The sequence below is a fragment of the Enhydra lutris genome, unplaced genomic scaffold (assembly GCF_002288905.1).
Source record: "Enhydra lutris kenyoni isolate GAN:26980312 unplaced genomic scaffold, ASM228890v2 scaffoldscaffold13, whole genome shotgun sequence".
NCBI classification, from domain to species: domain Eukaryota; kingdom Metazoa; phylum Chordata; class Mammalia; order Carnivora; family Mustelidae; genus Enhydra; species Enhydra lutris.
In genome coordinates, this window is record NW_019154097.1 from 20736017 (window position 1) to 20750236 (window position 14220).

The following is a 14220-nucleotide window of genomic DNA, read 5'->3' on the forward strand; positions in this document are numbered from 1 at the left end:
GATTTGGAGTCCTGTCCTGGAGCCTGATTCTGCCTCCTCCTGGGCCTTGTTCTGCTCAAAGTACAAGGCGTCCAGTTCCCCGGGGGCCCCGACCTGGGGAAGTGGAAACACCACGTGGCTGGGGCCCCGGCAGGGCGCCGAGCTCATTCCTTGGGCCTCGGGCCTCGGGCCAGCCTGTTGCAGCCGGGAGCTCAGGCCTGCGGAGGAAGGTCCCGCTGCCTGCCAGGCTGGGACTGCACTCCATGCACGAGGAGATAGAGCCAGACAGAGGGAACCAGAATGGGAGGAAAGTGGGGTCACACTTCTAGCTTGGCAGCCTGCCTCTCTGAGATCCAGAAGGGCCCAGCCTTGGCAACCTGGGGCAAGTGCCAGAAATGACCTATGTGTCCAGCGATGGAGGGATGACACAGGCTAGCAGGTGATGGGCTCTTGGGCATGCTCTGGGTCTCAGTCTCCCCACTGGTGCAACAAGGTATGGATTGTCAAGAACACCTAGGGTCTTCCCATCTTTGACATTGTTCCAGTCACAGATTCATCCTCCTTTTGCTCCAACCATTACGTTCCTAATTACTCATCTCACTGGGCTGCTGGGGTTTGCTCTTGTCCGTCTTTGTTCTTACCCTGCTGTTCTCAGCCACTGGCTGTCTTTGGGCTCCTTTTGTCTCCACAAGTGCCTTCCTTTGGGATTTTGACCTTTCTGACGGTCTCTCCCTCACTTATACCCCGGAGATGTGCTTTCACATTGCTGCCGTTGGCAAGGGATGCCTCCGCTCACCCTGTTTGTGCGCTGTGTTGTAGAGCAGCAAACTGCGGCTTGGAGGGGCCCATGGATGGTGGAGCCAGGACAGGCGCTGGATGGCCCTGCTTACAAAGCTTCATGGGGGAGGCTGGCCTGGCAGCGGGGGCTGAGGGAGTCCTCCGGCCAGCCTGAAGTGGCCTCTGAGTGCAGACCCATGGGCCTGGCACCTGCCTGGTAGCTGCTTTGGGTGACTATGTTGGACTTTGCAGCCAGGAGGTGTGCCTGGGCGGTGGTGTCAAGGTCTCTGTCTTGCACCAGGCTGGGTGGCATTCCTGTGGGTAGGGGAAGAGGCTCCTTCTTTTCAGACCTCATCTAGGAATTGGGACAGGTATTCTTAGAGAATGCCAGCCTGACCAGAGCAGTGGGTCAAGGGAGGGTCTGCCCAAGGTCATACAGCCAGTCTGGAGGCGAGCCAGAGCTAGTCTCCAGACACTAGACTTGGCGAGCTGAGGACAGACTTCTTGAGTCCTGCCCTTCATGGGCCGTGTGGAGTTGGCCAGGTGCCTGGCTGGACAGCATTGGCCTTGTCCTCTGATGGATGGTCCTCCTCTTCTGCCAGGGCCCTAACACCGGCCTCCAGAGGTGAAGGCAGAAAAGCAATGCCTTCAAAATTCTCCTCTGACTACAGCCCAGCTGATATCTCTGGCCCTAGAAGGGGAAGGGGTCTCGCTTACAGCTTGAGAGAGAGGGGCTAAATTTGGGAGAGGCTAAATTTGCCAGGGGGAGAGGAATCTTAGATAGGATCAGATGTACCCCCACAAAGGTTTGACCTGGAGATGGGCCTACAGATGCATGCACGCACCCACGCACACACTCACACACACACACACACACACACACACACACACACACACACACACACGCCACTCTCTGTAACCGGCTGAAGACACATTCTAGCAGCTTCTATGGGCCATGATCTGCCTGTGTGCAACTCATACAAACTTGACGGAGTTCAGAGAGGTGGGGACCTGGGTTCAGCTCTGCCACAGACTTGCTTTTCTTTTTGGTTTTGCCTTAGCCTTAGCCAAGTGACATCTCCTCTCCAAGCCTCACTTTCCCCATCGGTTAAATGGGACTGATAATCTTTCCCTCAAGGGTAGATGTCAAAGGCAAATGAAGTTTTGCATGCCAAGGGACTGGCTTGGTCCAAATCTCATTATTCTGTCCTCATGTCATCCTTCGGGCGTCTGAACGAAGGCACACCTCCTCCAGGATGAATGCCAGCCCTTGACCTTCTGATCCAGGGGGGCTCCCCAACAGAGAAGGGATCCGAGGAGGATAGAACAGCTGGACAGGGCAAGGACAAAGGCCTGGGTGCACACACATTTCAAGATCTCTTTGCTCAGCCAGGACAGACGTTTTCATTGGTTTGGGGTTTGTCCTTAGGTTTAATCTAGTCCCTGGGTCCCCCCAGCTGTGTTAGAAACCAGACATAAATGACCTTCTGTGAGGAATCTTTCTCTACGGAGTGGCTCAGGTATCCATTTGGTCAGAGAAACATGTGCTGTGTTTTTTATTAAATTTCCCTGGAAAAACAATGATTTGAATTCAAGCCAGGGAGAAGAACAGGTTTCCCTAAATTCCAAGCTTGAGGATTTCCTTTTCCTTTTGAAGTGAAACGAAGTTGCCCCCCACTCCTACGCTGGTCCCCAGAGGTGTCCCCACAGCTGATGTTTTTCCAGCTGCCTGTGTCCCCAGAGAGTATGGAGTGGGGTCCAGGGTGGGATGAAAGGGCCGGACGCGCCTGGGCCCGGTGGCCTGGCCTCTCTCAGGGCTGCTGAAACTTTCCTCTGCCAGTGGTGCGGAGAGTCACCAACCGTGTGACCTTGCGTACTCTTGACATTTATCCTTCCAGAGTCCCTCTTTATCTGTAAAAATGGGGATTGCGATTGCATAGGGTGGTTTTTGAAGAGCACGTCACAGCCGCAGAAGGTCTGAGCTGGAAGGTGCTGCAGAGGCCTTCCCTCCTCCGACTAGCGGGGAAACTGAGGCCTATGGGGGAAAGGGATGTCCTTAAAACACTTCGCAAGTCAGCTACTGGCTCAGGCCTGGACTCCGCTTCCTGACCTCAATTCTCGTCCTTCCCGCCTCCTTGGTTCGGGTCTCAGATTTGGGGCTGGGCATTTCCATGCTGCCTCAGATGCTCACTTCTCAGAGTCTATGTCAGTAAGAAAAGGGCTCTCTGGCTGTGGGCTCCTCCCCAGGACCCAGTCCCCGAGAAGTTCTTCATGTGGGGGTGTCTGCATAACTAGGGACCCTGTCGCCTGTCCAGGTCCCAGAACCCAGGAGTGAGACTGCATGGACATGTCGTGTGTGCCCGTGGGGGTTCGGACTGAAGCCGCCCCCCAGGTATAAACGCTAATCTACAGACGTTTCTTCTCTCTTATGCCTTTAGGGGTTTCCTGGAGACTTTGGGGAAAGGGGTCCTCCTGGACTGGATGGGAACCCTGTAAGTATTTCCAGTGGTGGGGAACAGGAAAGAGATTCTAAGCTTTGGGGTCAGGCAGAATGGGTCAGATCCCAGCCATGCCACCTGTAAACCCGAGGCTGCTGTCCACTGTGGGTGTCCTGGGCTCCCACCCCAGGGAAGCCCCCGTCCCCGGGCCCACTGAGCCTCTGGTCCCAAAGCCCCAGACCATGCCGCATCCACAAGGACTCAGGAAGGTTCTGGGTCACTCCCCACTGGGGAAGCCAGGCTACTAGCATCTTATAAAGCATCAGCAGTGTTTATGGGACAGCAGTGCCCTGGGGGAGCAGATGGTTTGCAGGCCCTGTGTGGAAGGGAGAGCAGAGTTCTAAAGAAATGTGCAACATTGGCATGTTTATAGAGTTTGTAAATAATCAGAGGCCTGTTGTTGAGGAGCCGGGTCAGCCTGCCCTGAGGGACTGAGCCCGCCTCTCCCTTCCTGTTCCAAGCTCAGGCTCAGGCGGGAGAGGGAGTGTGTTCCCTGTCCCAGGGGAGCAGACTAAGTTGAAAGCTCTTTGGAACACCTGCCGTGCTCCCCCGTCTCTCTCTGGGCCTTCCCACCTAAGCAGCTGTGGCCAGCTGTGCTTTCTGTCAAGGTGACGGCTGGATCCACAATCAGCCCCTGAGGACGTAGGAATTTCAATTCCACAGAGGCCCTCTGAGCCTGACCCCGCTTGGGCTCACCGCAGCTCCCCTGGGGGCTCCAGCCCTGGTCTCAGAGCCAGGAGGACTCGGGTTTGATTCCTGCTGTGTCGCTTGGACATATCGGTTCCCCTCTCCAAATCTCAGTTTCCCTTTCTGTAAATCCGGGGGTTGGAATGCTGGCCCCAGAGGGCTGGTGTAAGAAGGAAATGAGAGGGGGGTGGGAAGGTGGTGGGCTCACAACAGGTGTTCCTGGGATGGGACCGTTGTAAGCAGTCGGTCACAGCAGGGACATCGAGGGCCCTCGAGGAGCTCATGGCTGTCTGTCCGGTCTGTTATACAGGCAGAGTGAGATGTGTGAGGTCAAGGGCACCGGGTGCTATGGAGGAGGGATAGAGGAGCAGGGAGACTCCTGGGGAGGGTGATGTTGGATTGGGGTGAGCAGAGAAGTGAAGGAACATTCCATGTGGAGGAAAGGCCACCCGCGAAGGCACAGAGGCGAGAAATCGGAGCCTCGCCTTCAGTGTGATGTCATGCCCAAACCCCGCTTGGGGATGGGGCAGCGGTGTCTTTGTCCTCAGTCCTGGGGGAGCAGAAAGGGGGCTGATGAGCGGCCCCAGCATGGCCATGCAGTTGCTGAGTGACCTTGGACACATCGCTTCTCTCGTTTAAAGCCGAGGCCGGTTCTCCCCTCCTCTTCTCGGTGGCTGTAGTGATAGCCTCCTGTCTGGAGGGGGCTGGCAATTTCCACTGATAATCAGCATTTCTAGAACATCGTCCCCCCCACCCCCACCCCGTTTGCAGCCCTATCCCCTGACTCCCAGGCAAGAGCCCTCTCAACATCTGGGAGGCAGGGACCTGACAGCCTCCTCCTTCGGTGATGGCGGGCTTCTCTAAGCGCCCCAGCACCTCCTGGCTGGAAGAGGAAGAGAGGCCAGCCCCATGGCTCTCAGCTTGGAACTGAGCCACTGTGTTCTTTCCTTGCACTTGACCTTTGGCCCGTCATGAAACTCTTGAGCCTCAGCGTTGCCATCTGTAAAGTGAAGGTGAAACGAGACCTGGGCCAGACACCCAGTACGTCTTTATTGTCAGGATCAGGATTCTGCCTCTTCTTTCACACTTGGTCTGGAAGTCCAGCCTCCCCATTTTACAGATGCGGAAGGCTGAGAGCAGAAGCGGGAAGGGTCTTGTCCAAATTTCAGGCCAGGCTCCAAGATTCACTAATCAGGCACAAGGAATGGTCGGCTCCAAAGGATCCCACCAGGTGCCCACAGGGGGATAGAGTGGAGGGAGCAGCCTGGGAGGGAGACAGGGCAAGTAACCGCTTTGCTCTCTTCCTATCTGCAGGGAGAACTAGGCCTGCCAGGGCCCCAAGGAGTCCCCGGCCTCATTGTAAGTACACAGATGCCTGGGTGGCGGGGGTGAGAGACAGCGATGAGTCTTGGTGGAGAGGTCCCTCTCTCATCAAACACCAGGAGGAGCGGGGGGAGCAGGACCTGTCACTCTGGCCAAGGGGGCAGAGGGAGGAAAGCCCTGCTGTGTGTCCTCAGGTAGATTGCCCACCTTCTCTGAGCCCCTTTCTTCATTAGTTAAATGAGGACAGGTACTTGGAGCGTGAGAGTACAGATGTGCTTTCACACCTGCTGCCTGTGTGTCGCACTGCAAGGAGGTCTAGGCGGGGGATGGGGCGCCTGTTCACAGGTGAGGTGCTTCCAGTCCAGAGGAAGGACGCAGCTGGCCGAGGAGCTGAGGCTTTTGGTCATGTCAGGCCGGTCTTCCTCATCCTTTCCTTCGCAGCACTGACTCTGGAGCCAGACCCCCTGAGTTCAAGCCACAGATCTGCCCCGTCCTGACTGTTTGAAGTTGCTTACTCTCTCTGAGCCTTAGTTCGTCGTCTGTAAAATGGGGATGGTGATAGAGGACTCTGGGGGATCCTGTGAGGCTTAACCGAGGACTGACATGTACAGTCCTTGGCCCAGGGTCTAGCGTTTAGTAAGCGTGCAGTGAGAGGAAGAGATCATTATATGAATCATTGCTGTCACTTCCTGATATGCTGAGGCCTGTACACAGGGAGGTGGGAGGCAGGCTGACCTCTGACTCCATCCAGATTGGGGTAGGCCTTGTGGAGTGTTCCAGGAGCCAAAACCAGGGCCTCCTGCTGGGCCCTCGGAGTGGGACCTTGACCTTGGGAACCCTTGAGAGGTCCAGGCCTGGGAAAGGACTCTGGGAGTTCTCCTCAGGGTTCCACGCCCTCTTTGCCCTGTTCTCTGGTCATTCCTCATGGGGTTTGAGTCTGGGGAGGCCATGGAGGGACCTAAGTAGGCTGTTGCCTACTTTGACAAATGGGCTGCCAGCCTTGGCTACTCCGGCAACTGTGGCATGAAATTCTGGCCAGAGGGAGGCTGCAGAAGGCCCCAGGGGCGTTCAGGGGCCCCATCGTTCAGGGGAGGCTAGTCCTGGTAAGAGGCCCCACAGGTCCCCAGTGGCAACGTGCTCATGATCGAGCAGATGAGTGCAGAACCCTGGCTGGGTAGGGGCTGAGGGTCCAGACCTCCCGGGTGTGCACCCGAGCCTCACCTCGCCTCCTGCTAGCTCTGTGTTCTTCAGCTCTGGCCTCATTCCTTGAGCCTCAGGGCCCCCCTCCGTGGGATGAGATCAGCGTGCCCACCATTGTGAGGACCACAGTTACACACTGTCCAGTGCAGTCCCGTGGCCGTGGGAGCCAGTCCGTGCAACCAGACCACCTGGGTTCAGAGCCTAGCTCGACTGCTGGTTGCATTCAGACTCCGAGCAAATTTCTTAACCTCTCCATGTCTCACTTTCTTTATCTGTACAACAGGGACCGTCATAGTACCTGCCTTAGACTTCAGTTGTGAAGATTTAAAGATGCTGGTGCATATAAAGTGCTTCGCACATAGCAAGAATTCAGGAAGTGCTAATCACCGTAATAATAGTCATTGTTAGTTCACACACACACACACCTGCATGTGTTATGCATAGTAACAGTCCTCTGGAGTGCTATATGGAGACAGATTTCAGGGTCACTTTGGAACTTAGTGGGAACAGCAAAGTGTCCCTCTAGGAGTCAAGCATTTGTCAACCCTGATGTCCATTCAGCAGGGCTTAGCTGGGCATCTTCTTTGGCACAAGGCACTGACCCAGATGCTTTGGAAAAGGTATATCTGCAAGGAGAGGTAGAGAACCCCAGTTGATGAGGACCCCCAAAGTCTTGTCCTGCCTCCTCTAAGCTCACACGGATGCCTTCTGGAACATCCTGGTCGCATGGTGATGACAGTCCAGCTCGAACAGCCTGGTGTAGGACGCCCTTTCCTGGGGGAGCCCAGGCCACTCTACGGAGTTGTTGTGTCCTGAGCCCCAGTCATTCCCCTGCCCCTGGGAGAGGCTGTTCACGATGAAAAGATGGCAGCTCTCTGTCCTTGCCAAGACTCCATGTTCTCGGTTCCCAAAGCTGACCGGAAGGGATGTTTATGTACCCCCACTTTCGTCACTGGCACTCATTTCTCTTCGTCATTGTCTAGTGGCCACTAGGTTGAGTCCTGAGAGGAGCAAGAGTATCCTTTGAGTGAACGCAGGCTCTGGAGGCTGAGACGATGCCCTTGACCTTCCTGACTCTTTACAAAGCTCTTCCCCACCTGGGCCCTCCCCTTTGCTTTCCATATCGAGGGTTGCCAGAGAAAATAACAACACACCGGGTGAAATTTGGATTTCAGAGGTAATATTTAGAATGCAGTTTACACTAAAATATCCTTCGGTGCTTATCTGGCATTGGAATTTAGCGGGGCAGACCTTATTTTCATTGGCTCAATCGGGCAGCCCTATTCAGGGGATCTCTTAGGAGAATCCCATTGGGTAGATGGGAAAGCTGAGGCCCTGGCCAAGATCACTCACAAGTCAGGACAGGATGGAGGCAGGACCATCCAGGACCCTCCTCCCGCTGCCCCGGTTCTGAGGGGCCTGAGCTGGGGTGTTCCTGCATTCCTCAGACTCCGCCCCCTTGTGATGTCTCTTTCCAAGTCGCTGCTCAGTGCGTCCTCAGGGTTCCCTCTCCCGTGTCTTTTATCACTACTTTCAGCCTCACTTCCCCTGTTTTATTTTTTTTTAATATTTTATTTATTTATTTGACAGAGATCACAAGCAAGCAGAGAGGCAGGCAGAGAGAGAGAGAGAGGAGGAAGCAGGCTCCGACTGAGCAGAGAGCCTGATATGGGGCTCGATCCCAGGACCCTGAGATTATGACCTGAGCTGAAGGCAGAGGCTTTAACCCACTGAGCCACCCAGGCACCCACTTCCCCTGTTTTAAAATTCCTTCTGCTGTCAAAGCAATATTCCCTTCCTCCTGGGGTGGGGGTGGGGGTCACAAGCATGGACCTGAACCTGCCAGACCAGCAGGGGTCCCCGGACTAGTGCCCTCTCTTACCCAAGCTCCCCCCACCCCCGGGATTTTTGGAAACAACAGCTTCTGTGCCCTGGTGGGGGTGGGGGAAGGCGGGTAGGGAGAACAGTGGCCTCCCCAGAGAGTTGGAGAGGAAAGGAATTTTCTAACCAGGAGTTAAAGGGGAAAAGGGATCATGAGTCACCCCTGGTTTTCCAGAGGATGTGGGTTTTTAGCTGAGCGAATGGGAATTCCACATATTGATAATCATTTTAGTGGAGTTTCGGGTTTATTCAGTGCCTTCTGTCTAGTCAGCTGAAGCAATTTGCATGCAGACTGAAGCCAAAACGTCCCCTGTCACCCCCCTCCACTCCCCACCCCCTAGGTCCTTGCAGGCAGGATGAAGGGTGTGGGGAGATAGACTAACATTTATGGAGCGTCTCTCTGTTTTGTGTGTGCTTGATGTGCTTTAGGCCGGGGAAGCCTTAAGGTACTGGAGGGAGGTGGCCACAGCCCAGTGACCCAGATAGGGAGGCTGGGGCCTGGGGTCACCAGCTAAGACTTGCAACCCAGGTCTGTGTGGCCTGGATCCTAATAAGCGGCTGGTGGCCCCCCTGTAGCCTCTGAGGGGAGACCGCCTCAGGATAGCCCCCCCTGAGTAACTGAAACCCTTTGGCTGGCCCTCAAGAAAAGCGTGCCTGGTTCCAGGATCTTCCCCACAAAGATTTCTGTCTTTTTTTATTTTGAGTGATAGAAAGGGAACTTTGGGTCCTCCTTGGGTCTAATGAGACCCAAAGAATATGTGGTCAGGCCAAAACCCAGCATGTGGGGTATAGTGGACAGGTCCCCCCTATTCTGTCAGTAAAGGATCATCTGGCTTCGTCTCTTTGTGACAGAACTGACACTTACCAACCCCTTGAGTGCCAGGACTTGCGCTAAGTACTTAATGATCCCGGCAAGCCTCTGAGTGTAGGAAGTGGGATTACCATGGTACACTGAAGGGAACTGAGGCACAGAGTGGCTGAAACACCTGCTCAAGGTCATATAGTGAAAAGCTGGACCTGGATCTGTGTCTGTGGGTCACGGATTTCCCCACTGCATCCCGCATTCAGCTCATCAGAATGGAGAGAGCTGATGTGTGAGAGTGTGGGCCACGCCCAGGGCTGTTCTGTGTGAGATGACGCTTACAAAGACCACACAGGAGCCAGGACGGGCTGCAGCCCCCACCCCCCTGTCCCCAAGCCACTGATCCCTATCAGAGTTTCTGGAAAGAGGCCTTGTTGCCTTCAAAGGCAGTTCTAGGAACACGGAGGCGAGATTTCTCCCTAGAGCGTTTGTAAATGAGAGCGGAATTAGCTTTCTTTCTCACCTGGTTGTTAAGCCACTCTCTGCCACATAGACACGCACAGAAATGGTCGCCAGTGTGGCAAGGACTGTGCGACCTGACCGCAGGGGGCTGACCCGGCTTGTGGGGTCAGGGGAGGGATGCTGGCGCTTCGGCGGAAGGATGAGTGTGCATGAACAATGTGAGCAACGCGGAACATTCTGGGTCTGGGAATGCGCGGCCAGGGACTCCCTAGCTGCCACGGAACAGCAGGGCAGGAAGGGAAGACATACATGAGGGAGGGTGGGAGGCCCTGCCAGGCAGGCAGCCCTGGGTTCTGGTCCTGCCCACGTCCCCTGTGGCTGGCTTAGTCTTGGGTGACCGACTGCGCCTCTGTTTAAGCCTTGGATTTCTCCTCTGTACGACGGGCCTCATGGGGTTACCGTGAACAGCTGGTGAGGGCCTGAGCAGCACGTTTCAGCCGGGGCCCAGCCTAAGCGCCCGTGCATGGCAGTTGACAGGACCTCGATGTCTCGAGCGTGGAGCCTGGCACACAGTAGGAGTTTGGAAACAGCTGTGGACATGGTTGTATTTTGGTGAGAGTCAGCAGGACGAAGGTCAAGATGTTTAGAATGGTGTCTGGGAGCTTATGCAGAAGTGGGAACAGGATCCAAATTCAGGGCATTACTCATTGTTCTTTCTTGTGAGGACATGACATGCTGTGTGTTGCTCGGCCGGGCTGCCCACAAGGGTGTCTAGTGCAGAGCCGGTGCTCTGTGGGCTGTATTGGGGGGGAGAGTGGCCTGGAATTTTCTCTGTTCCTCCCCCGAGGGTTTTCAGAGCCCAGCACTGGGGCCCTGCCAAGATGGGAAAGGCCTGCCCTAAGCAAGCCACCACGTTCTCCCCATGTGCCCTGTAGCCAGAGTCCCTTTTCCACAGATTCCTTGTCCTTAGGGGTTGGACACTGATGCAAGTCCCTGCCTCCCACCACACACATACACCTTTTTTGGAAGGGCTGGCAGGGGTGGCGGGTGTGGTGTTGCTGTGGCTTCCCAGGCTCCCAGGTGTCAGTCAGGCCCATATTGAATTCAGTCCCCACACAAGGCACCTTCAGGCCAGCAGCGGAAAGAAGGAGCCTGTGTTCCTGGAGCTGCTGGCTTGTCCCCTGCCCACAGCTCGGGCCCCAGCTGGAGCCAACTGTGCCAGGAGAGCCTCCTCTGTTTATTTGTGGATTACGGGGAACTCTGGGCAGGCCACCCCTGGCTCCCTTCATCTAGGAAAAGAGAGGGAGAGAAGCAGCAACCAGCATGGCCGAGGGAGGGGCACTTCTATGAAGGGCTGGCTTTTCCTCAGACCCCAGCCTCTCCCGGCCAGTGATCCTGGCCTTACCTTCCTCTCCCAAGATGACTTCAGAATTGCCTGGAAGCTCTGGAGACGGACTGCCTGGTGTGAATCCCAGCTCCATCCTGTCCTAACCTTATGGAGCCTCAGTCTGCCCATCTGTAAAATGGGGATGGTGGGAGGGTGACTCTCCAAGGGCTGTTGTGGAGTCCTGGAGTGGAGGCAGGTAAGGAGCCGAGTCCTGTGCCTGGCAGATTCTGCTCTTTGTGTCAGTCTTGGTGCCTGCTGAGACCTTACTTCCTTCAGGAGAAGATTTCTTGATGGAGCTGAAAGTACCATATCTTGGCAGAGGAACAGCTAGAAGGTTTGGTTTGACCTAATCAGGTGGGGATCCTGAGGTCCAGAGAGGGCAAGGGTTTAGCTCAGGGTCATACAGCCCGTCCCTGGCGGGGCTGGATGGGGGCGGGGCGACAGTGCCCCAGCACACCTCACCACCGTCTGTGAACTCGGCACCTTCCCTCCGTCTCTCTCCTTGGGCCCATCGGCCCTCCTGTGGAAGTCGGGCAGGAATGTGATGGAGACATCTCTGGGCGGTTCCCACAGGAAGCCTGCGGCAGCTGGCCTCCCCTGGGAGCTTCTGAGCACTGGCCAGGGACCCCCATGGACCCTGACTCGGCATGTGGGAAACTGAGACCCAGAGAGGTCAAGCGCATTGTGGGAGCACACATAGCAGCCAGACACTTTGAAGAGTCACAGCAGATGGAAAGAGGGGAGAGGGCGCATTTTCGGGGGCTCCCTATCTCTGGGCATGGGCTTACCCAGATGGCTGCAGCCGGAGCAGTAGCTGGAGGGGCGGGCAGGAGCCGAGGACCCGTGAGGGGAGGAGGGTGGACTTGTGCACAGAGGATCCAGCCACCCCTTCATTCTCAGCCAGGCTTCTTACCTCGGTACCGTGGGCATTTTGAGCCAGATCGCTCCGTGTCGTGGGGCCTTCACCCACGAGATGCCAGTAGAGCCCCTTCAGCTGGGACAACCCCAGTTGCCTCCAGACCATGCCCAGCACTTAGTACGCTTAAGTCAGTTCTTCCTGAAACAGCTCTAGGAAGTACATAGTACTGACCCCCATTTTAGGTGGGGAAACTGAGGCACGTGGCGGTTAGCCACCCCAGATCACACGATGAGCGAGCAGCAGAGAGACGAGAGCAGGTGGTCTGATGGAGCCAGTGGTGTTGTGTCCCCAGCAGCCCAGGCCAGGGGATGCTGAGGATCATCCCGCTCAGGCCAGACTCCTGGGAGCCACCTCTCATGATGCCTTCTTCTCTTTCTCTTGCCAGGGCGACATGGGAGCATTGGGTCCGATTGGTTATCCAGGACCCAAGGGCGTGAAGGTAAATGAGCCATCCCTGAATCCAGGTCTCGTCCCAGCCAGGTGCCCCATACTCCCTTGGCCCATGGCAGCCCAGAGGGAAGTGGGCCTGGGCTCAGTGTTGGGGGAGGGGTGGGCGGGGATTCATGGGGGTGGTCTAAGAGCCAATCCTCATCTGTATGTCACCATGGCTGACATGTTTCTTAGATAGCAGTCCTTGAGCTGAGCGTGAGTCTCATGAGGTTCTGGATGCCAGGGCACTGAAAGGCCAGTGGGGAGTGGGGGGGGGCATGACAAGGGGCATAGAAACTATAGCGGCAAGCCAGTGAACTTGGTACATCCCTGGGTGGGATGGGCGTGCAGGAAAAAGGTGGGTCCGAACTGCTAGGACCTCGTTCTGAAGGTGATCCCGTGTGGCCAGCATGCAGGGGACAATGCTCGTGGACCCCATCTGTCCCCACGAGCAGCCTTCTCCCCTGGAATTGTCCAGAGTGCCGTGGCTGAGGAGTCCGCTGTCCCTTATTGTGCTCCTTCAGTGCACGTGATGGCCCTCTGGGCTGGGGGTCATTGCCCCCTTTCAGAGATGAGAAAACAGAGCTCTGGGTGGGGCAACGAGCATCGGGTGGGCACAGCAGGCCGATGGGTGTTGGGTAGGGCACTTGACTTCCGTGGCTTTGAGCCCCCCCGCCCAGCAGGATCTGGCCTTTGTCTTGCAGGGACTGATGGGGAACATGGGGGAGCCCGGACTGAAAGGTGATAAGGTGATCTGAATACTCCCTTGTTGCACTGTGTTTTATCTGCATGCGACCCTCCCCTCCCCCCAGTGCCACTGCTGCTTTCTCGCCAGGTCCACTCCCCCACACTCCTCCTGTCTCTCCTTTGGCCCGCTGACATCTGTGCTCCCCGGCTGCTTCCTTGTAACTCAGGTGGAGCTCAGGCAGGCAGTGTGGGGTGTGCAGACCCTGGAAGATAGAGCCTGGGGAGGCTGTTGAGGCCTAGGTCGGGGGTAAGGCAAGGCAGTCTCAGAGAGCAAGGTCGAGGCCAGCCCAGCATCTGGACTGGGAGGCCAAAGCCAGAATGGGGGTGGAGTGGAGGAGGGGGGTTGTTATTGAGATGATAGGCCCTGTGGTGGGCAGGTGTGTTGGGGGCCAGAGACCTCTTCCAGCCATAGGAGATGAATCCACATAAACCGCCCCAGTTAGAACTGGGAACCCAACCCCGGAGAGCACGTGGTCTGAGTATACAACAGCAAAGCTGGCACAGGCCTCTGAGCCCCTGACCCGCTTTCCTCCCAGTTGCCATGGGGAGGCCACCCGTGCCACGTGTCCTCCACACAGTCCTGGTGCTGAGGGCCGTCCCCCTCCCCCGTGCCAGATCACAGTTGGACGGGGGTCCGGGGGAACCTGGGGCCGAGAGCAAGGCAGCGCCTGGACCCGTCGTGCGGTATCTGAGGGACCAAGCCGTGAAGGGCTGGGGGCGGTGCTCCCCGCGCTCTGCCCTGTAGCTATCTTCCTGCCCTCCCCTCTCAGCTGCTTGGTCAGCGAGGCACCCCTGAGTGGGTGTGGGAGGGCTTTCGGACCGCATCCAAGTTTCCCCGAGTCTGAGCAACTGAGTGCCGCTCCTGCGGGCAGGGCCCTTGTGCACCTGTCTTCAGATAACTCGGGTCCCCGTAAACCCGAGAAACGGGAGCAGGTGCCAGGGCTGGGCACCGTGTGAGTGCTCTGTGGGGATTAACCCCCCCTCCCAGCCTCTGAGCCTCTGTGGGCTGGGAAGCTGTGAGGCCAGGCATGTGCTCCGGAGACCTCAACCGTGCCTCCATTTCAAGGAGGGGGGACAGCCCCACGAGTCCGAAGAGATGTATCAAAGGCCCTTGGACTCAAAAAAGGGG

General features: G+C 56.6%; 1 protein-coding gene across 1 annotated transcript in view; it reads left to right on the plus strand.

Annotated features, from left to right (window-relative positions):
• The window catches only part of LOC111146244 (collagen type XXVII alpha 1 chain), a 133634-nt gene that overhangs the window by 53374 nt on the left and 66040 nt on the right, over positions 1 to 14220 (plus strand). The window contains exons 14-17 of the mRNA XM_022501706.1: positions 3195 to 3248; positions 5256 to 5300; positions 12301 to 12354; positions 13049 to 13093. Coding sequence (XP_022357414.1) covers positions 3195 to 3248; positions 5256 to 5300; positions 12301 to 12354; positions 13049 to 13093 — 198 coding nt within the window. The remainder of the gene's footprint in view (positions 1 to 3194; positions 3249 to 5255; positions 5301 to 12300; positions 12355 to 13048; positions 13094 to 14220) is intronic.